General features: G+C 48.7%; 12 protein-coding genes across 12 annotated transcripts; 7 read left to right on the plus strand and 5 right to left on the minus strand.

Annotated features, from left to right (window-relative positions):
* Nucleotides 1-117: 117 nt before the first annotated feature.
* Nucleotides 118-2,778, plus strand: ASPWEDRAFT_60886 (uncharacterized protein). The gene is made up of 9 exons (XM_040838542.1): nt 118-1,021; nt 1,066-1,147; nt 1,191-1,315; nt 1,361-1,628; nt 1,675-1,746; nt 1,793-1,831; nt 1,876-2,126; nt 2,180-2,408; nt 2,452-2,778. The coding sequence occupies exons 1-9, from the start codon at nt 512-514 to the stop codon at nt 2,601-2,603; spliced, it is 1,728 nt and encodes a 575-aa protein (XP_040688206.1). The 5' UTR covers nt 118-511; the 3' UTR covers nt 2,604-2,778.
* ASPWEDRAFT_185016 (class I SAM-dependent methyltransferase) lies at nt 2,657-3,951 on the minus strand (the record flags this gene model as incomplete). The annotated part of the gene is made up of 8 exons (XM_040832050.1): nt 2,657-2,690; nt 2,739-3,058; nt 3,104-3,206; nt 3,251-3,391; nt 3,438-3,501; nt 3,558-3,711; nt 3,758-3,874; nt 3,925-3,951. 8 exons carry the CDS (start codon nt 3,949-3,951, stop codon nt 2,657-2,659), a joined length of 960 nt encoding a protein of 319 aa, XP_040688207.1.
* Nucleotides 3,952-4,431: 480 nt separating this feature from the next.
* Nucleotides 4,432-6,134, plus strand: ASPWEDRAFT_185017 (cytochrome P450; the record flags this gene model as incomplete). The annotated part of the gene is made up of 4 exons (XM_040832051.1): nt 4,432-4,624; nt 4,675-5,528; nt 5,570-5,844; nt 5,890-6,134. 4 exons carry the CDS (start codon nt 4,432-4,434, stop codon nt 6,062-6,064), a joined length of 1,497 nt encoding a protein of 498 aa, XP_040688208.1. The 3' UTR covers nt 6,065-6,134.
* On the minus strand, nt 5,986-7,613 carry ASPWEDRAFT_185018 (FAD-dependent oxidoreductase; the record flags this gene model as incomplete). Its single annotated transcript, XM_040832052.1, has 8 exons — nt 5,986-6,175; nt 6,221-6,415; nt 6,463-6,654; nt 6,701-6,953; nt 7,001-7,186; nt 7,230-7,304; nt 7,348-7,473; nt 7,518-7,613. 8 exons carry the CDS (start codon nt 7,611-7,613, stop codon nt 6,090-6,092), a joined length of 1,209 nt encoding a protein of 402 aa, XP_040688209.1. The 3' UTR covers nt 5,986-6,089.
* A 314-nt stretch (nt 7,614-7,927) lies between these two features.
* On the minus strand, nt 7,928-8,607 carry ASPWEDRAFT_173949 (uncharacterized protein; the record flags this gene model as incomplete). The annotated part of the gene is made up of 2 exons (XM_040831153.1): nt 7,928-8,225; nt 8,273-8,607. The coding sequence occupies 2 exons, from the start codon at nt 8,605-8,607 to the stop codon at nt 7,928-7,930; spliced, it is 633 nt and encodes a 210-aa protein (XP_040688210.1).
* A 572-nt stretch (nt 8,608-9,179) lies between these two features.
* Nucleotides 9,180-10,018, plus strand: ASPWEDRAFT_29672 (uncharacterized protein; the record flags this gene model as incomplete). Its single annotated transcript, XM_040833311.1, has 2 exons — nt 9,180-9,694; nt 9,745-10,018. 2 exons carry the CDS (start codon nt 9,180-9,182, stop codon nt 10,016-10,018), a joined length of 789 nt encoding a protein of 262 aa, XP_040688211.1.
* A 464-nt stretch (nt 10,019-10,482) lies between these two features.
* ASPWEDRAFT_173951 (uncharacterized protein) lies at nt 10,483-11,539 on the plus strand (the record flags this gene model as incomplete). Its single annotated transcript, XM_040831154.1, has 3 exons — nt 10,483-10,760; nt 10,813-10,986; nt 11,032-11,539. The coding sequence occupies 3 exons, from the start codon at nt 10,483-10,485 to the stop codon at nt 11,537-11,539; spliced, it is 960 nt and encodes a 319-aa protein (XP_040688212.1).
* Nucleotides 11,540-11,592: 53 nt separating this feature from the next.
* ASPWEDRAFT_112790 (zinc-dependent alcohol dehydrogenase family protein) lies at nt 11,593-12,750 on the minus strand (the record flags this gene model as incomplete). Its single annotated transcript, XM_040828357.1, has 3 exons — nt 11,593-11,714; nt 11,759-11,854; nt 11,898-12,750. 3 exons carry the CDS (start codon nt 12,748-12,750, stop codon nt 11,593-11,595), a joined length of 1,071 nt encoding a protein of 356 aa, XP_040688213.1.
* A 506-nt stretch (nt 12,751-13,256) lies between these two features.
* ASPWEDRAFT_42534 (homocysteine S-methyltransferase family protein) lies at nt 13,257-14,380 on the plus strand. Its single transcript, XM_040835800.1, has one exon. The coding sequence runs from the start codon at nt 13,322-13,324 to the stop codon at nt 14,357-14,359; it is 1,038 nt and encodes a 345-aa protein (XP_040688214.1). The 5' UTR covers nt 13,257-13,321; the 3' UTR covers nt 14,360-14,380.
* An 81-nt stretch (nt 14,381-14,461) lies between these two features.
* ASPWEDRAFT_42535 (uncharacterized protein) lies at nt 14,462-15,243 on the minus strand. Its single transcript, XM_040835801.1, has 2 exons — nt 15,098-15,243; nt 14,462-15,034 (listed from the first exon to the last, which is right to left on the minus strand). Exons 1-2 carry the CDS (start codon nt 15,212-15,214, stop codon nt 14,648-14,650), a joined length of 504 nt encoding a protein of 167 aa, XP_040688215.1. The 5' UTR covers nt 15,215-15,243; the 3' UTR covers nt 14,462-14,647.
* Nucleotides 15,244-16,653: 1,410 nt separating this feature from the next.
* Nucleotides 16,654-17,934, plus strand: ASPWEDRAFT_173955 (uncharacterized protein; the record flags this gene model as incomplete). The annotated part of the gene is made up of 3 exons (XM_040831155.1): nt 16,654-17,558; nt 17,627-17,873; nt 17,923-17,934. 3 exons carry the CDS (start codon nt 16,654-16,656, stop codon nt 17,932-17,934), a joined length of 1,164 nt encoding a protein of 387 aa, XP_040688216.1.
* A 1,210-nt stretch (nt 17,935-19,144) lies between these two features.
* On the plus strand, nt 19,145-20,141 carry ASPWEDRAFT_60892 (alpha/beta hydrolase). The gene is made up of 2 exons (XM_040838543.1): nt 19,145-19,616; nt 19,663-20,141. Exons 1-2 carry the CDS (start codon nt 19,203-19,205, stop codon nt 20,011-20,013), a joined length of 765 nt encoding a protein of 254 aa, XP_040688217.1. The 5' UTR covers nt 19,145-19,202; the 3' UTR covers nt 20,014-20,141.
* The last annotated feature ends 231 nt before the right edge of the window (nt 20,142-20,372 follow it).

Below are 20,372 nucleotides of genomic sequence, written 5' to 3' on the forward strand. Positions count from 1 at the left end.
TTCTTCGCCTCATGGTCTTTCCCTTCCCTCAATATGGCTAGCTACCTTTCCCCGTTCGACAGTGAGTTCAAGGGCCATGTTGAATTCATCCGGGTGGACTATGACAGAGCCGAAAGCATCTCCGATGAGCGTGACATCAAATCTGTGCCAGAGGGGTTTTTTTTTTTTTTTAATTAACAATAAGTCGGTTGTGAAGAAGTTTTATGGTGCCAATCCAAAGGGATACTAGGGAGAATATCAGTGCGCATTTGTAATGCATTATGGAAGAGTGATTTTTGTTACGGGTAGAATGTGGTATCAATAGGGGGTTCATGTCTTAATAGTTAGCCGAGTGGTGAGAAATGAGGATTAATGCAATCAATAATCGATATATTTGCTTCTCCAGCTGCGGGGTACGATATGCATCCCAACCGGAAAGCGGGGATGCGATAGATCAGATCGATTCAACCTCGCTCTTCTTTCATTTTTCTCCTCTCCCATCCCTATCCTCACCTTCAAGTCAACCTAGAAAATGTCCACAAACATCCTCTCCTCCCTGCCCTGCTCCCTCCCCCAAACCAACATCCCATCCGACATCGACGCGCCAGGCGTAGCAAGCGCATACTCGCATCGTCTTCACGCCCTGACACCAACCGACTTCACCCCCGACGCAATATGGCGCGACTCATTCGCGCTAACAGGAACCCTGCGAACATTCTACTCCGCCTCCGTCCCCGCCGCATGGCGCACCCGATGCAGCACCCGCCAAGCGCAGGGCTTCCGACTCAACCACGAACTGGCGCGCGTTAATCGCCCCGTTCCCGGGATCGGGTGGATCGACGTCCCATTTGTCTTTGAGACGGCTGCTGATCTCCCGCTTGCGTGTGCGGGTTTCGTATCGTTGGTGCCCGGGCAGAATGGGAGCTGGAAGGTGTGGATGCTGCGGACGGTTTTGGATCAGGTGCTGGGGTGGGATGTTGATCATATGCCGGAGGAGGTGGAGGTTTCCGCGGAGAGGGAGGGATATGTGGATTGTGTTGTTGTGGGTGGTGGCAGGCGGGATTGAGTACAGGAGGCCGATTGCAGGCTCTGGGAGTGAGTTATGTGATCGTGGATAAGAATGAAGAGGTGGGTGGGTGTTGGTTGGGGAGATACGATTCGACCAAGTGTGAGTATTCTATTCTTTATATAGATGATGCTGATGAGAGCAGTACATCTGAGTCGACCATTCTCTCAACTCCCATTCGACCGCGCATTCCCAGAAAACTATCCAGATAAGCTGTCCAAGTATGACCTAGCAAGAGGATATAAAGACTGGGCGGACAGATATTCCATCGTAAGTACATACGGTCTTTCCAATTTCAGGATAACTGATAAACAGAACATCTGGCAATCAACAACGTTAACATCCGGCACCTGGAACGAAAACGAAAAGAAATGGACTCTCCATCTAAGACAGCCAAATGCACGCAAAACTATCCAATGCGCGTTTGTCGTCATGGCCACTGGAGGGGGAGCGCAGAAACCAATCATGCCGCATTATCCAGGCGAGGATATCTTCGAAGGAGCGATTATACATTCGGCAGAATATAAGAATCCACTTCCGTGGAAGGGGAAGCATGGTGTTATTGTTGGGTCGGCGAATACAGGTATGCATGTACCTATAAATTTATATAAATAAGTTAACAGGACCAGCCCACGACGTAGCAGAAGACATGCTCAACGCAGAACTGAAATCCGTCACGATGATTCAACGCAGCAGAACTTGTATGTCACCCTCTCTCGTCAATCAACTACGCTAATATTATCTTAGATGTCATGCCCCAAGAATATTTCAACGACCGCCTATCCAGTAACCTCCCCTCTCCCAACTATCAAATCAAACTAACAAAACAGCGCTATACAACGACACCGTCCCAACAGCCACGGCAGACCGGATCTTCTACTCCAACCCCCTCGTAGTCAGCCGTCTGCTCGCAAAAGCCAACAACGACAAACAAGCAGCCGCCGAACCGGACCGCTTCGACAGCTTGGAACGAGCCGGGTTTAAAGTCGACAGATATGGGGATATGATTTCGATTCTGCATGAGCGGTTTGGGGGACATTATGTGGATATTGGGACTTCGGCGAAGATTGCCGGGGGTTTGGTTTGTTTATCCTTCTTTTGAGTGTTATTGTTGCATGGTGCTGACGAGTGTAGATCAAGATGAAGTCGGATAGTCTTCCTGGTTCGTATACGAAGAAGGGTATACTGTTTGCCGACGGAACGGAACTCCCTGCTGATCTAGTTGTCTTTGCTACCGGGTTTAATGGGAACTTGCGAGATGGTGTCCGGGATATATTTGGCGATGAAGTGTACAATTCGGTCGATGACTACTGGGGATTAGATGGACAGGGTGAGGTTAAAGGGGCTTACAAACCGACTGGACGTGAGTAATTCGATGTTTGGACTGGATGATACTGACTGTACAGATCCTGGATTATTTTACATTGGAGGAAAAACTGGGCACGCACGGTATTACTCTCGATTCGTGGCATTGCAGATAAAAGCTGCTGTCTTGGGAATACCACTTCCAGTGTATAACGATACACCAGGAGAAAAAAAAAAAAAAAAATTGGTATAATTAACTAGTCCGATATTATGTTATATAGCCGTTCATTCATATCTATGTCTGTCTCATTTGAGCGGTTTCTGCGCTGTGGCAAACGAACTATTCAATGTTAGCTTCATCCACTAGAAAATAAATCGATAAACTCACCAATGCGTATAAACATGCATCTTATTCTCTTTAATCTCCGTCCTCACATGCGCCAGCAACACCTCGACCTCTTCCTTCGACCAGCCCCCAAGCCGCGTAAACAGAGCCATCGAGTAACTATCCACCGCGCCCTCGAGGAACTGTAGACGAAAGTATCGTCCGATATCCTTCAATCGACGGTCTTTCGGCCATGTGCCGATGGGACAGACTTGCTCGACGACGTTGATATTTTCGAATGTGGCTTCTTTCAGCATGCCTTGATATTCGGGGAAGAGATCGAAGATCAACCCGTTTTTGTGAGAGATGCGATTGAATTCGGCCTGCTTCGTTAGTATACACACACTTGGATAGGGGGGATCACGAACAATCCATTTCCGCGTATAGCAATCCTCAGGATAAGAACTGTCATCGCAGTCCATGTGCGTGCGACATTCGGCGAGTTCGATCTTTCCGCCCGGTTTGAGGTGGCTGTCGATTAGCTTACATGTCTGTACTTTCGGCGGCAGACATACTCGTAACATTCTTTCAGAAATTGAGGCCAATTTCTCAAACTACCCGCTAGGCAGCGGACGTGGATGAAATCAAACGAATCATTCGGAAAACTCCAGTCTTGCTCGACGTCATCGATGATGAAGCTGACATTCGGAGGGACCCTATTCAGTCAGTATAATACATAATACTCACTGTAGGATGACATACCACCCCGGTTGAATTGGCGAAAGATCCACGCCCGTAACCTCGGCAGATGGAAATTCATCGGCAACTGCACTGTTAGCATAAGAAATTCCGCAGTACCATTATTGAGTCAGTGGAGCACACCCTCCATAGCCCAAATACCCGTTCCCGTGCCGATATCGAGCATTTTCTGGGGCGATTTCAAATTCGTCATACAAAGTCGTCCATCCAGCGACAGTCGAAAGACATGATGGAGGAGGTCTAGACGTTCTTGTTCTTTTTCGTCGTTGGGGAGGACCTGAATTGTCAGCATCCAGTGAGAAAGGAGGGGGAAAAAAACGTACATAAGATCCCTGACGATATGCATGGTAGGTTCGGCCATTCTCGTAGACATAATTGAACACCGACGAGGCGAGGGAAGTCAATTCGCTATTGACGCTCTCCAAATCGCTCACGTCGGACTGGACAGTCAGTATGCAAGATAGAGTACGGTAGGGACGGCAATACATACATCCACCTCGGGCATTATGCCGGCCATCCTGATGATCAATAATCAGATCAATCGAAGCGAAGTGAGATGAACAGAAGGGAAATGAGAACGATTGACGACAAAAATGACAGCTCACAACCGCTCCTTCTGCCCGCGCCCGAACAAACGCCGTCCGAAACGGTTTGAGTTGGACAAAAGGGAAAAACAGTGCCAAGCTGGAAGCCACGCAGGACAAGATTGGTTGGTGGAGTCGACCGTTACGCTAGCTGGGGCTGACAGGCTGTCATTGGACGCGGACACGGCAGCCGGCCCGTTGCGTGTGGCCGCTATACCGGATCCAGCCAGATGCATGATTCCATTTTGTTTCTAGTGGCTGGCAGACAGGGTTGCGATTGGTTCAGGGGAGGGGGTGATGGGGACACTGGCATGGTGAGTCGGCTGTTTGCATGTGCTCGTTTATTTTCCTGTGACTGCGGATGCAGATTCTTTGTCTGCGTCAGGAGCATTGTCTCAGCATTGACGGTCGATATGTTGGGCTTCATCTTGGTCGGTGCTCTCGTATACTGTGTCCTCGGTGCTATATACCGTCTCTATTTTCATCCTCTGGCCAAATTCCCGGGCCCGAAGCTGGCAGCTATTTCAGGATGGTACGAATTCTACCACGACATCATCCATCGAGGCCAATTCATCTGGAAGGTTGACCAACTGCATCGCACATACGGTATCTCCCAGCTCACCCCTATACAAACAGCTAATACTAACAGTCAGTAGGGCCCATAATTCGCATTACCCCCTCGGAAATCCACATCCAAGACCCCTCCTTCTACGACGACCTGTACGCCCCCTCCTCCAAACGCCGCGACAAATACGCCCAATGGACCATCCTCGCCGGCGCACCGCGCTCAACTTTTGCAACAGTAAACCACAACCACCACCGCCTGCGCCGGTCCGCGCTGAACCCCTTTTTCTCGAAACGTGCCGTGTGTCACGCCGAAACGCTCATCGTGGATAAAGTTCAGCGGCTGTGTCAGCGCTTCCAGGATGCGTGTGTGCGCGGCACCGTGATCCGACTGGACACGGCGTATATGGCGCTGACGATGGATATCATCACGCATTATGCGTATGGGGAGAGTTACAATCATCTGGCCGAGGAGGACTTCAAGCCCGAGTGGAAGGAAACGATTGTGGAGGCGTCGGCGAATGGGGCGTTGCTGAGGCAGTTCCCGTGGTTGTTGCCGGTGCTCAAGGCGATTCCATTGCGGGTGTTGAGGGTGTTGGAGCCCAAGGGGGCAGCGCTGATTGGGTGGCAGCGGGATGTGAGGAGGCAGGTGGATGCGATTATTGAGAATGATAAGGCTGGGAATAAGGCGAAAGGGACGATCTTTCAGGCTATTCTGGATAGTGCTCTTCCGGTTGAGGAGAAGCAGGCGGATCGATTGCAGGATGAGGGGCAGACGCTGGTTGGGGCTGGAAGTGAGACGACAGCTAAGGCCTTGAGCCTGATCACATTCTATCTGTTGAGAGATAAAAGTATTCTACAGAGACTGCGGGAGGAGTTGGTGAATATCCCAATCGAGATGGTAGAAGGAGGACTATTATCGCAGTTGGAACAGCTGCCATATCTGGTAAGTCGACTCATTCTGTATAGAACCATACTAAGGAACAGACGGCGATTATCCACGAAGGACTGCGCATGATGCACGGCGTCACGACTCGACTTCCCCGTGTAGCCCATGAGCCAATTCAGTATAAAAATTGGACGATTCCAGCAAACACCCCCGTCAGTGAATCCAACTACTTTGTCCACATGGACGAATCTATCTTCCCAAATCCCAACGAATTCATCCCTGAACGATGGATCAACGCAAAGAAGAACAATTTTCGACTAGACAAGTATCTAGTCTCGTTCTCAAAAGGAAGTCGACAATGCGTCGGGATCAAGTATGTTTATTCCCACCCAGAATATATGAAGCTAATCTTGTCCAGCCTCGCATATGCAGAATTATACCTCACTCTAGCAACAGTAATGAGGAAATTCGAAATGGACAACTTCAAAACGACTGTCGATGACGTCCGCATCGTAAGAGATTATTTTGTTGGCGTGCCCAAGTTGGATTCAGAAGGCGTCAGGGCTATCGTTACAGGTGTATATAAAAACTAAAGATATATACAATCAAATAAACAATCTACCCACTCTCCTCCAACAAAGCAGCCGAATGCTCAATCTCATTATGCGAGAAGCAAATGCCCATGAACCGCACCATTTCCTCAGCTGCCACAGTTAGTATATCGTCATCAATAAGTGACAGAGACTTACGAGGAATCCGTCCTCCTTTATCCTCATCCCGCGCGTTCATTCTGGTATATTCCATTATCATATCGACCCTTGGCCGTCGAGCCTTTTCGTATATCGCCAGTCGAGATGGGATATCAGCTGCCGATACACCAGCGGGCAGGAGGGTAGCCAGACTGACGGCATCCTCAATGGCCATTGCGCCTCCTTGGCCCATATCTAATAAATCAGCTCTGTCGTGTTAAGTACCTAGATGATAGACATACAAGGTTGGAACGGATGTGCAGCATCGCCCAGTAAAGCGGAATTATGCTTCACCCACGTAGGGAGCGCTTCCATATCAGACAGTCCCCACACCTTCAGACCTTCATCCGCCGATTCCGTGATTCGTCTTACGCCAGGGCTGAAGTCAGAGAATGCTCGGATCAATGAATCACGGTTTCCTGTTGCTTGCCAGCCTTTATCCAATTAGCGATCATCTACTATAAGCATGAGCATACATACCATCACCATATCCACCCGCCTCAGCCGTCGGCACAAACCCACATAGGTTGAACACCTTACTATCCGAGCAGGGATACGCCACGATTCGACGGTCAGAGGCAGCCCATTCGATAAACACGCCTGTATCTTTGACGAACTCTTCTGTCGAAGTGTGTTTCTTCAATTCTGACGTCGGAATCAACCACCTGAAGCAGGATTTGCCGGCGGCGAATGGGACGGGGGCATTTGGCGTGACTTTGTTGCGGAGGAAGGACTGTATTGTTAGTTTTTCTGCAGTAGATTGTTAAACAGTTGACATACATGAGCTCCATCAGCTCCGAGCAGGAGATCACCCTCGAAGACCCGTCCATCTTGAAGAGTAACAGACGGGCGAGCGGACTCGACATCAGCATCGACGATAGCGCATCCGGTGTGTAGAGTGGATGTTTCAAGGGCACGTTTCTTGAGGAAATTATGCAGCTCGACTCGGTGGACAAGATAGAATTCCTATTTCTTAGCTGGGTCAATGATAGCATGCGAATGGACATACTGCCTGCCATTTAGAGCGAATGGCATTGAAGTCTTTGATATAAGTAACATTCCCTAGATGATCATACCGATGCATCTAATCATTAGTATGAATCACACGATGATTATATGAGAATTACCTGCTCAAGCAATGTTCCTCCGAAATCTTTAGGATCAACACCCATCCAATTTAGCATTGCAGTGCAATTAGGGGGCATGTGGATCGCTGCTCCGGTTTCTTTTGCAAATCTTGATTTCTCGAGTATCTTTATCTGTTAGCATAAACCATAACCCATAAGAATCAACATACGACAACGCGATGTCCCTGCTTGCCCAGGGCTATAGCGGCGGACAGACCGGCAATGCCGGCGCCAATAATGACAACATCTAAGGGTTGTGCTGTCATTTTGCTGTATTTTAGATGTGACTTATTTGTCTCAGTTCCTCTGGATCGATTTCCTGCGAAAGAGGTTTTATCTACGTTCGGATCTCGGGCTCGGACTCGGAGTTACTGTATTTAGCATGTCCGAGCCGAGTATAAAAGACTTTATGCTTGGTTTTCGGCACAATCAATGCTTTATGCCGGATCTTGACATTCGAATCGATTAAGGTTGATGTGGATCTGAATAAATTTAGATCTTCGATAGATAAGATATGGATATTGATTGTTGCAATGCTGTCAAGAAACACATATATTCTTCGACCTTCGTCCACATAACTTCAGTTATACAGAAGTATATCTATCTCCTCCTTCTCCTTATGTCGACGCTCAATCTGCCCCAAAAGATTAGCCCAAAACCTCGGTTTGACCTTTCGTTCGAGCCATTCCATATCTTCAGGATGTACCATTAGATAATCTAGCTCTCTATTAGGAATTGCCTGGGCTTTTCGAAGCCTCCTCCGCACAGTCCTTGGTACAGGAGGCTTTTCGTATGGCTCGTCTGGCCCAGGCGTAAAAGGTATATCTTTGAGCTCTGCCTGCACTTCCTCGTTTTGTAGGAGTTGAGGCGTAGGCTTGCTAGGGGATATTAACGATAGATCTCATGATGGAATGAATAGTCGTACAACGATTCTCCTGTCCACTCGTAGCATAGAATCGGCACATCATCGTCGTTATCAGAGGTACCGTAATCGACAAGAAAGAAGCACCGACGATTGTTGTAACCGAATTCATCACCGTAGGAGTAAAAGCGCTGCACACCGGGTTGAAAGTCACAGTTCCAATGATGCTGGCATATTCGATCAAGCATTGCCATCAGTTTGCTGCTGTATAGATCGCCTTCTGGAGCCCTGCCATCTGCGGGGACGAAGTGTGTCAATGTCTGAACTAATACCCGGAGCGCAGATGGTTTCAGAAGTGGTGATCCTGGGTCTTCATATTCGCCTGATATTGTGTCCATAACTGGAAGTATCTTGATAGAATGAAGAAAGAATGCTGATGATGGATGAACAGGTGGTGGGCTCTCAGCTCTTAAGAACGATAGGAGATGCATGCAGATCACTCCCGGGCCCTCATCCACATCCGTTGGATCGCCCAATAAACTCATAATTCCCGCGCCTGTAAGCGCCTGGGAATACACAGCCTCAGTAGAGGCAAACTACACTTTCACATTCGCCAGTGAAAAAATCATTGGATCATATTTGAATTTCAAAAGCCATCTCGCATACGAACCGCATTTAGATTGGCGAGCGTGGTTAAGGGTGGATAAAATGGCTTCTAGACTTGATGGGACCATCAATGTGTAGATATTGGTCAAATGCAGATAAAAGACTCACGGAAGAGGGTGAAGGTTATTAATCCAGGCAATTATAGTAGCCACCTTAAGTCGGCACGTAGTACTACCTACGTAAATCCCAACAGGATGGGAAATAGGCGGCCATAGAAGTCCAAAACGAACGGTCGACCACTTTCCACGCAACACACTTCTCCCCAAATCATCTTCGTTGCACATCACCAACAATAATCGACAATATGGATAAAAACCAGGAAAACAGTTTCTACGCTTCACAAACCTTCTCAACCTCTCCCCAAAATGGACTCCCCTCCTACGGCGAGGTCATTTCCGGTTCCTCCCAGAATACCACGCCTCCTGCATCCCAGCCTAAAGGAGCCAAATTAACCACCAAAACCCTAGATTCATCTCTTGCAAAAGATCCACATGAGCTTCACAACTTCATCCTCCGGCAGGCGAGTATCCCGCCTTCCATCTCGTTGGTGGTCAAAGGCACGCACGAGGGGAATAATGATCACACTGTCGAGGACTTTCACTTTTGTATTGACATTACGAGCGATATACTCAACCCACAAAGCCAAGGGCCACACTGGGCCGATATTCATATCGTGGCAGATGGCGATGGACGGAATGTATATCGGGGTGGAAGACATCGTTCGCGAAGAGATAAAAAGAGACATCTTGAAGATGGAAATGAGCCTGGGTTGATGGGCTGGTGTAGGCGGTTCTGCGGTGATTCTGCCAAGGTCAAATCGTATGTTCTCTTATCTTATTTCGGATTGATTATATCTAACCAAAGAATAGCTTCACCTTGAAGAGGAAGATCCAAGGCTTCAACTTTCCAGCCGTGAAGTCCACCCTGAAATCGTACCTCCGCGTAATCAACTATCGCGGCAAGATCAGCATGAAGATCGCCATGGCCAACACGAAATCTACAGTCTACTCCGCGAACTGGGTGAACCGCCTACGAAACAACCGATGCGTGGCCGGACTTTGCTATGTCTCCCAGCTGTGGATCTTCACCTGGCCAACTATCAAGTTCCTGGAACGCCGGTATAAAGTTGTCGAATCAACATGACATGTGTCGCAATTCGTCAAAGACAGCCAAAGCCCCTCTGCTCTAAAGAGAGTGTATGCATGCGGTCGCGATGAAGCTGCTCTTGCAAAATACTGGGCTCCTGTTGTGGTGAATGCAGCGTGGGAGCGGCGGAAGTATCGTAGACATCTGTCAGACTCGGATGTGAAGACATTCCGACAATTGGGGATGGATGGGTTGCAGGGAATAAAGGCATGGGGGAAGAGATGCTAAGATTAGATGTTCAAAGGGAATTACATGTACTATTGCTGTGTTTGCTCCTTTTTTCCTGGATTATCTAGTTCGGGTGTTACTATAGCTTGCAATCAACTATGTTGAATAGTTGAGTTTCTTTATGAGCCGCAATGTATAGACAACGACAAGTCGAAGATAAATCGTGATGTCACTTTGATATGTGCAGATTTATCCAACCTCACCAAATCAACCATCGCCATAACCTCTCCACAATGGACGAAATACAACAAATCCCATTATTACCGAATCCCTGGCGGACTGAACCACCTCAACCTCCCCGCTACGATGAAGCCATCTCAGAGATCCCCAAAGGCACCGAATCTGCCAATACTCCCGAGGCCAATTCCCCTGCGAAACGTCTCACAAAAGCAGAAAAGTTTTATAACCGCATCGTCAAGGAAGCCGGTGTCTCTCCTACCCCCGTCTTGACTGTCCAGGGCATGCATATTGGGACTGTGGCGACGGAAGTATACAATTCCAGCAGAAGCAGGTTCGAAAATAAGTATACCAAAGAAGATATGTTGGATTTTTATCAATCTCAGTGACTGGCTTATCTGTCACGATGATGGGTCTAGAGAGAAGAAAGAATGGTATGCTGTCAAGGCGTGGGATGAATCAAAGGGCGAATATCCAGACGTTGAGGATAGAGAGAGTGCAACACCAGGGCTGAGGGGGTGGTGTGATCGATTCTATAAAAATTGGTCGCCATTCAAGACGTATGTTTCTTACAAAATATAACCCTTCATGGCTAACACTGATAGATTCACAATCCAACGAAGCATCCGAGGCTTCGATCTCCAAATCCTGCGTTCATTTCTCATCGCCCAGATCCGTAGCCTCAACTACCAAGGCAAGGTTTCCATTTCGCTCGATCTTGAACGGGACTCTGTTACAATCCATTCTGATCACTGGATGAATCGTTTGCGTCAAACCATTCTTGTCCGCTGTCTGTGTATTATCTTCCAGCTGCGGATTATCACCTGGCCATTCATCGCTCTCTTCAAGCGGCATTACGAGGTTGTCCGGGTGAATTGGTACTCATCGCGATATATCAAGTATAATCATCATCCATCACAATCCCGCAAGATCTACGCTACCGGTAAGGATGAGTCTATGATTGCAGAGTACTGGGCTCCGATTGTCAGACAGGCTACCTGGGAAAAACTACGCGGGTCGAAAGCGTTGGATGAAGGGGATATGGAGAGATTGAGATACACAGAAGCGGGGGTTCACCGGGCTACGATAGAGCCGTGGGGAGGGAATAGTTGATTTTTCTTTCATCTGTTCACATGTCATTGCTGGCTTGTAGACGATTTATTGGCTTATATCTTTGCAATCGATTGTTTCCCTTCAGGATCAAAACTGATTGCCACCTTGAGGCAATTGTGCTGAGAGGCTGTTCGGAACGTTTCGTAGGCATTACTTGCTTCAGTAAAAGGGAAGGCTACAAATTAGCATCTTGTAAGTAAAATCATAGGCAGCACTTACAATGCGTCACCATCTTCGACACGTCGAGTTTGCCTGATTCTACCAGTCGTAGTAATTTGGATATGGTATTTGCGTTGAGTAGTTTCATGTTGATGCCTGTATTTATTAGCAATGTCACCACCGGGTTCAGCAAACATACTGATATTACGATCCCACAGCTTCTCGATATGCAAATCCACCTTCTTCCCGTGTACACCAACGTTGGCGATTGCACCTCCAACAGCGACGAGCTCCTGACTCAGTTCAAACGTAGCAGGAACCCCAACTGCCTCGATGACAGAATCGAAGCCTTGTCCGTCTGTCAACTTCAGCAGAGTATCCACTGCATCAGATGCACCCGAGTTGACAGTCGCATGTGCCCCCAACTCCTTCGCCAACAGTAATCGAGACTCGTCCAGATCGACCATCACCACCAGCGAAGGCGAATACAACAACGCACATAACATCGCCGCAATCCCCACCGGTCCAGCCCCGATGATAACAACCGACTTGCCTATATCGACATTCGAGTTGAGGACACCGCATTCTAGACCTGTTGGAAACGCGTCGGAAATGGCAACCGCCGCGCGAGGGTCGATATTCGCTGGTAACTTGGACAGCGACAGCGTCGCGTGTGGCACACGGACGAACTCCGCCTGTGTCCCGTCGGTTTTATTCCCCAACTGCCATCCACCAGATAGACAATGAGCTGGTATTCCCCGTTGGCAGAAACGACATGATCCACAAGATGTGATGGCCGCGATGAGGACGCGATCACCCTTGCTGAGTCCTTGGACAGCCGATCCGACAGAGTCGATGACTCCCACACCTTCATGGCCTAAGACCCTCGGAGGAGGAATAGTCGGGACATCGCCTTTGAGGATATGAAGATCAGAACCGCAGATAGACGCGTGGAGCATGCGGACAATGGCATCAGTGGGAGAGAGAAGGGTTGGTTTTGGGCGGTCTTGGATGGCCACGGTGTTGTGGCCGGTATAGACGAGGGCTTTCATTGTTGCCATGATGTATGTTGATTAGAAGATGATGCTTTGTGATTGAAGGGATATAAATATCAGTCCTCGGAGTGACGCCGATCCAGGCGACCGAGAGCAATGCGGGGTTGAGGATTGAAGGGGTATTCCGATATGCAGACTGGTCACATTGTGACTTGTCAAGTTGAGATTTCAATTGAAGCATGGATAAGTCGGCTTCCATTCGGCCGATAAACTCGAGGATTTGGCTGCTTATGATGCTTTTATTTGTCTGGTCAGTTGCGATCATGCACTGATTTATATAGTGGAGAAGCACAGTTTATATATGTCGGATATATGCCACTTATCGGTACACTAAATGAATTGAGATTACTTACATAGTTTAATCAGATGGAAATATAATTATAATTCCTTAATTTAAAAATTTAAAAATATCCTTGTTATGGCGATGAATCCGTCCAAATGAGCTGATCGTGTGGAGATCCAAACCCCGCATCTTATCACAATTTTCTTATCGCCCACAACTTCGACACTCCAACAATTCAATCCATCCACCAACCTCATCCCTAATAAGAAATCAAGATATCAGAAAATGCCACCAATCCTCATCCTCGACGGCGGCCTCGGAACCACCCTCCAACTCGCCCCGCACAACATCACCTTCACCCCCGAAACGCCCCTCTGGTCATCGCACCTCCTCCTCTCCTCCCCCTCCACCCTCAACGCCGTCCACCGCGCCTTCGTCTCCTCCGGCGCCGACATCCTCCTCACAGCAACCTACCAAACCAGCTTCGAGGGATTCACACGTACAGATGAGAAGCTCACCCACGCCGATGCAGGGCGATACATGCGCTCCGCCGTCTCTCTCGCGCGCGTTGCGTTTGGCAGTGATCGCCCCGCCCGCGTCGCGTTATCGCTCGGTCCGTACGGCGCGACCATGGTTCCTGTTTCGGCGGAATATTCGGGGCTATATCCTGCTGGGATGAATGGTGAGGGGCCGTTGAGGGAGTGGCATACGGCAAGGTTGGGCGTGTTCGCGGAGGATAAGGCGACGTGGGAGGGGCTGGAATATATTGCGTTTGAGACGGTGAAGAGAGCGGATGAAGTGAGGGCGATTCGTGGGACGATGCAGGAGGTGTTGTCGATTGCGTCGAGAAAGCCGTGGTGGATTTGTGGTGTTTTCCCGGATGAAGAAGTGAAGGAGGAGGATATCCGGGAGTGGGTGCAGGCGGCGGTTGGCGGGGATGTCTCGCCCCGTCCGTGGGGAATTGGCGTGAATTGTTCTAAGATCAGCAATCTCGGACGGATCGTGGATATCATGCAGGATGAGGTGACGAGGTTGAGTGCTGCAGGACAGTTTGTTGATGAGTGGAGTGCTACCTCTGGACGGCCGTGGTTGGTGCTGTATCCTGATGGAACGCGGGGAGAGCGATACGATCCTGTTTCGAAGGAATGGGTGAAGACTGGCGATGATACGCAGACAAAGCCGTGGGAGCATGTGTTTTGCGATGTCGTCAAGGATATCAAGGAGGGTGAATGGGAGGGCGTCATTATGGGTGGATGCTGTCGGACAGGGCCAAAGGAGATTGCGGCATTGAAGCAGCAGGTGGAGGAGAGCATCACTGTATAGTTTGTATACATATTAAAAAACTGGAGGTCATAAAATGATTCAATACTACTGTTCTACACGTCATGCTGTAATGGACTTTAGGATGTAAACAAACGATACATGGTGCATTCCTAATACAAAAGACTATTTCTAAACTTCCCTGATAGCGAATCCTCCTAATTATTCCAATGCTGATATATGTGCTACCTGATATACCAGAGAAATACACCTGATATGGTATTCAACTCCTTGCCATTGTGCTCTTTCGAACTGACCGATATCCCTGGGCCATGCACGAGATAAAGCACATCACTTTTTCTCAGGTACTAACCCCGGCGGGGCTTTCACTTCGGGCCTTTCGTCACTTTCACGGTGAAGCCCAAGATGATCTTTAAACCAGTCCATCCCTGACCGTCTGTTTCTAAGTTTGCGATCTGGCCCCATGCTCGGTCCAGGGGCGGCGGAAGGAGGTGGTTGGAAATGGGCTTGCGAGATCTGGCCCCTTCGTGGCTGTGGTGCAAGCTGTGATGTATTGCCGACGGGATGATTTGCCAGGTACCTGACGAAAAGGTCCATGGGTGCTGTTTGGCTGTCGAAAAATGGGAATAGCTGAGTCTTGTAGAGCACGAGGTTCTGACCGTCGTGGTAGGCTTGAATGATTCTGCCATACTGGCCCAAGAAGGAGAAGATCATAATCTGGTCAAAGATAGTATTCATTAATAAGTGACGTGTAGAAAATGGAATTCGAACATCACCTACCGGTATAATCAAATGTTTCTTGAAAAGCTGAAAGGACATTCGGCTCCGCATGGCAGCCAGGATTGCGAGCACCTCTCCTCTGAGCAGTCTTTCCTCGCCCCTAACATCATGCTTCATACAGAACATGAGATGCGGTTTGTCCTGTCTGTCGTACGACTCCCATGAAAACATGGGCTGGAACTTCGGGTTCCGTTCGAGGAATACTGTATTCGCATATCGAGCTTTGAACATGCACTTCGAGAACCCCCTGTGAGCCATCACGGATTAGGTTAGCAGATTATGTCTTCTATAAAGCTCCAGTGAATGACTTACTCCTGATACCGCCATCTACTGAGCCATGCAAGGTTAGGACTGTGAAGACCCTCTTTGTCTTCTGGCACGTTGTCTCGATGGGCGGTGCTGAATTGCCAAGCCAGGTTGCCACAGAGCGCGCTTGCAGCAGAGATAGGCCGATAATCCGGGGGACGAATGTCCATCGTTGTGTTGTGTATTTCGAGACGAGATTGTGTTGGTTCGTGTTCTGCCATGGGAAAACGTTGCATGGCCTCGTCGAGGAGTGGATCGAAGAACATTCTTCGCAGGCTGCCACCCTCGCCTTCGTCCGTCGCAAGGTGTTCGACTTTGAGCTTGAGATGGATCATATCTTCCCCGTCCAGAACTGGCTTGGGGATACTATCCACCGTAGCGTACAAGAGATCGATGGCTTCGAGAACACGCTCTCTTTGGATTTGTACTTCGGCTTCTGTTGCCTCATCGTCATGCGACTGGTGTGTAAAGCGCTGTCGGATAGAAAATGTCCGTCGTAGTGATCCTGACATGGTGGTTGGTGGGTGGAACGTAAGAGGTTGATATTGAAGCTGTACGAGGGAGGATATTAAAACGCAAGGCCAGTAATGGAGCTAGTGATACAGCAGAGAGATGAACTTAGAAAAGACAGGATGGCTGGGGGTGATTCCAGGGAAAGGAAAATCTGTTGGGGGAAAGGCGACATGCTGCCCGACGTTGTTTGTCTCTGCCTGCAGTGAAGTGAATCCATCCAGTGAAAGGCGGATGACAAACAAACGCAACCATACCACGGTACAGAAAGGTACAGAAAGTATCCATGAAGTCACTGCGGATAGTTGCAATACTATTCAAAGGGAGTATTATGCAGTTTGCCTTATAGTCGGAAGGGAATATACAGAAGTTGACTATAATGGGAGGTTTCTTTGCTTTACCTAACCAATGTCTCGGGACGCTGCTTTGATACCACCCTCAGGTGGTTTGCCCCAATGAGACAGACTACTTTGATTCTGTATTGTGGCTATTCACTTTGATCCTGTGCTGTGGCTCTTCACTGAGTAACGCTCTGTAGATATATGGATAGAATCTCCTCTCTAGCAACAACTCCCATACGCTTACTCTTGCACTCTCCGTGTATTGTTACTCTTAATCCTTCCTCTTCGTCTTCTAGATCTATCAGCACATAATATCCAGTTTGCCTAAGGTCGCGGTGAGCATCAGAGGCTTGAAAATTGCATGCAAATAGCTGACTGGGATTTCGCTTCGATAAAGCCATGGCTTCCACCTTTTTTGTGCCAGATTGCCCTGAAGCCTGTCGGGAGCTGATCAAGAAGTTCGCACCGAAAACCGCCCTCCACAAGCTGGAGAAGATGTTCTCTGGCTCCAAGGTCTCTCATGAGCAGTTCTCTTTGCTTCGGGTTTATTTCCCGCAAATACTGGAGCCATTGGAGTTCCTTACCTTCAAGGACAAGTACGGACTGGCATCAGTGTGGGGAGATGCGCAAGCGATACTGAAGCAGTCCGACTCGTTCAACGCAATGCTCCGATGCATCCGCTCTGAACACCCTAATTTCGACTGCATCCCGAGGAGTGGCCCGGACTGCCCAGGGGAGTTCATCCCGTTTTTGACGTTCCTCGGCGAAATCAGTCGCTCGGATGCCCGACCGGTCGATCAAATCCCGGATACCAATGCCCGGGACTTACCTCGAGGGAACCGCTCGACAAGGGCAACGGCCATCAATGTGTGGGAGGACAGTGACAATGAAGAGCACGCGGACGAGCCGACTGTTCATGTCCCTAAAAAGCGAAAGCTGCCAACCGCCCCTCGAACCAAGAAGAAGTCGGACAAGAAGCTATTTTCGGACGCAGAATATGAGATAACGGTCAATGCGGCCTCCGGGATTCTGCTGAGGATGGTGGGGGATCTAATCCCTAATACGAGATCGCATTGGGTTTTAGATCATGTCACCCTGCGGGCGAGCTTCAGCAACGCTTCTTACACTGCCGTCACTGACGGTGCTCTGTGGACGAAGATGAAACGAGTCATCCAAAGCATTGTTGAGGTAAAGAGAGCCTCGAGGTGGAATATTCTGAATGACGTTCGGATGCAGGAGGGGGGCGAAGGCGCATCATGGATCTTCTGTGCAGACGAGACTGGTCTCCCGGCCTTGAATGGCCAGTATGTACTTTCTTCTTTTGTTGTTCCTTTTTGTTTCGCAATATGCTAATATCCTTTGTCTCTCCCAGTCGACTTCTAGTTTCGATGGATCGGGACCAAATGTTTTTAACATTTCTGATGCCAGGTCAGGGTTATAAAGAATTTTTGAAAACGGGAGTGGATGGTCCGACTGCATTTTTAGAGATGCGAACTTACGGTCCGTTTGACCTGTGCGATGCGGAGGAGATGGAGGCGGTGTCAATTGCCCTTGTGGCATGTTCCATTCTGGCCTGTCAGGCTGCAGAGGCAGCTCGTCTATTAGAAGCCAATCTTCATGTATAGCGGAGGAAGTTGAGGAAGTTCTCGAAGCTAAGATACAAAGTAGTCGGATGCGTGATGCTGGATGTGTGACAAGGGAATCTTCTCTTCAGTCGTGATTGAAACATCCCCATTCATTTGTGCCCCAAGAGCTACATGTAATTTTTGAATCAGCAATCATGTCAAGTAGGCTCAGCTCAAATCAAGCTCTCGTCGAACTCGTGATTGAGCAAGCGCAGAAAACTGGCCGGCGACGACCGCTATCTACAGCAGGTCTTTGCCGGCAGTTCAGCCTTTAGACTACAAGAGCACCCAGTGACCTTTATCTGCTAGGTGCTGAGTATCTGAAGATGAAACCAGAAAAGAGAAGTTCGATTTGATTGATATCTTGTCTGGCCTGCAATGATGGTGATCTCTGCAAATGGCCGGCGGTGGAGCACCGGGTCCTCGGGCCCGATTCATTAGAGCAAAATGGGTGGATTAGAACTAATATGAAGATATCATAATAGAATGTACAGTCTGTCGATATGGAATCTCATAACAACACACTCTCCAGACCCGGTGGGTTCTACACCGCTATGAGCCTACAGAGCCCTATGTTTGAACACGGATGGGAGTGCCTCATTAACAAAGATGATGGAACAATGATGGCTTCTCCATAGCAGCAGATCTGCTTGTATAATTGTACCAGATCAACCCAGTTCTGTGTTTAGTGTTGTTTTTATTTTGTCAGCTACTGCTTTATCTTGGAAGTGCCACGAATGACTAGGGCACTTTGGTGTCCTTTCCCACATCCGAGATACACAGCATATTCTATCATCATTTGAAGAGGATAACCCTAGCAAAAGACAATGATTAATTAAAGTCGAGTAGTACGGATAATTGAGTGAAGGTGTGTACCTAAACTCCATGCAGCCTCGAAAGTGGTAAACAGCCAACCCCGGAATACCCCCTGGTACTACCGGAAATAAAATCCAGCCCCGCACCCTGACTGACTCGGCTGACTTTCCCCTCTTATGCGGTATCATTTTATACAATTCACATCTTATTAGTCTGCTGGTAAGATACAATAAGCATGGAATTCAAACGACAAAAATAATAGGGACTTGATCAACAGACATAACACACTGGAATGCGCAAGATGGAAGGAAGGCTGTATCCTGGGGAGGATTCCGATTGGCTGAATTGCATACAAAATTTCTCCATCTTCAGAGCCAGAGAGTCGAGCCATTGAGTTCGTCGTTTCGCTAAACGCTGATGAGGGGTTGACAACACTTACCACGTACCGACGATATAAAAAGGGGCATATTCCCTATTTCCATCCAGACAAATAGACAACTATTGGTCATGCAGACTAAACCCACCCTCGTCTTCGTCCCAGGGGCGTGGCACTTGCCCCAGTGCTTCGACCTCGTCCGCCCCATCTTCGAGGCCCACGGATTCCCCACCGAGGCCGTTGCCAACCCATCCATCGGCGCAGAGCCACCCACCAAAACAGGTGCCGATGATGCTGCGAACCTGCGAACCGTGTTGAGCCGATTAATTGAAGATGAAGGAAAGTCTGTCGTCTTAATCGCGCGCTCATACGGAGGTACTGTCGCCTCGAATGCGAGCGAAGGACTAGGGAGCGTGCAGAGAGCGAAACAGGGTAAGAATGGGGGTATCTCGCTGCTGATTTATCTGGCTGCGTTTGTGCTGCCAGAAGGGCAGAGCCTTGTTGATGGCTTGGGTGGGAAGCCGTCGCCGTGGATGCGTTCGAATGTGAGTATACCTTCATTATGCCTATATACGGTTATTAACAGTATAGGGCGACTACACCTACTCCTCCAACGAGGAGAACGTCTTCTACGCAGATATGGAACCCGAGCAACAGCAAAAAGCAATCAGCCAGCTCAGCCACACATCCATAAATGCTTTCCTGACGCCAATCGCGCATGAACCGTTCAAACACATGCGCACTGGGTATCTCTTCTGCGAACAGGATCAGGCACTGCAGATGCCTTTGCAGGAGACTTTCTGTTCCTTGCTGGAGACGGGGAGTAAGGAGGCCTCCCTCCCTGCTCCAGTCAGGGCGTCGCTGCCCAGTTCGCATTCTCCGTTTTTCAGTATGCCGGAGAGGACAGTTGAGAGTATTGAGGGAATGATTGGGGAGATTTAGTGTGATAGATTCATTTTGGGGTGGCTTTTTCTATACAAGAGCATGTCTATTTGTGATATTAGAATGTTTGTAAATAGATCCTTCCAAAGCTTGGTACTAAATATATACATAGACTCTACTATTCGTTGCCCCCTCAGAGCCAAATATCACAACCTGACTCTTCCCATCCAGTCTCCATATGACTGATTTGTACTACGCATATTGACTCCACTTATCTTAAACAGAACACGCTCTACGCATGTAATTGAGTCACGCAGATATTTCTCGTTGAGAATCGACTTCCATCCGCCAGCCAAAGTCTACCCACTCGGTTCAAAGCCGGCGGGAAGGTGTAAACCCATTCATGGCCTGATCAGTGG

The sequence above is a fragment of the Aspergillus wentii genome (assembly GCF_001890725.1).
Source record: "Aspergillus wentii DTO 134E9 unplaced genomic scaffold ASPWEscaffold_5, whole genome shotgun sequence".
Taxonomy (NCBI): domain Eukaryota; kingdom Fungi; phylum Ascomycota; class Eurotiomycetes; order Eurotiales; family Aspergillaceae; genus Aspergillus; species Aspergillus wentii.

What these genes read in the sequence shown, in the direction of transcription:
- ASPWEDRAFT_60886 (XM_040838542.1), top strand. Translation starts at nt 512, where the DNA reads ATGTCCACAAACATCCTCTCCTCCCTGCCCTGCTCCCTCCCCCAAACC. An exon ending in GATATGTGGATTGTGTTGTT is followed by an intron (nt 1,022 to 1,065) that starts GTGGGTGGTGGC and finishes GGCCGATTGCAG; the next exon opens with GCTCTGGGAGTGAGTTATGT. An exon ending in CGAAGATTGCCGGGGGTTTG is followed by an intron (nt 2,127 to 2,179) that starts GTTTGTTTATCC and finishes TGACGAGTGTAG; the next exon opens with ATCAAGATGAAGTCGGATAG.
- ASPWEDRAFT_42534 (XM_040835800.1), top strand. Translation starts at nt 13,322, where the DNA reads ATGCCACCAATCCTCATCCTCGACGGCGGCCTCGGAACCACCCTCCAA.
- ASPWEDRAFT_42535 (XM_040835801.1), bottom strand. Translation starts at nt 15,214, where the DNA reads ATGAAGCATGATGTTAGGGGCGAGGAAAGACTGCTCAGAGGAGAGGTG. An exon ending in AGAAACATTTGATTATACCG is followed by an intron (nt 15,035 to 15,097) that starts GTAGGTGATGTT and finishes ATCTTTGACCAG; the next exon opens with ATTATGATCTTCTCCTTCTT.
- ASPWEDRAFT_60892 (XM_040838543.1), top strand. Translation starts at nt 19,203, where the DNA reads ATGCAGACTAAACCCACCCTCGTCTTCGTCCCAGGGGCGTGGCACTTG. An exon ending in CGCCGTGGATGCGTTCGAAT is followed by an intron (nt 19,617 to 19,662) that starts GTGAGTATACCT and finishes TTAACAGTATAG; the next exon opens with GGCGACTACACCTACTCCTC.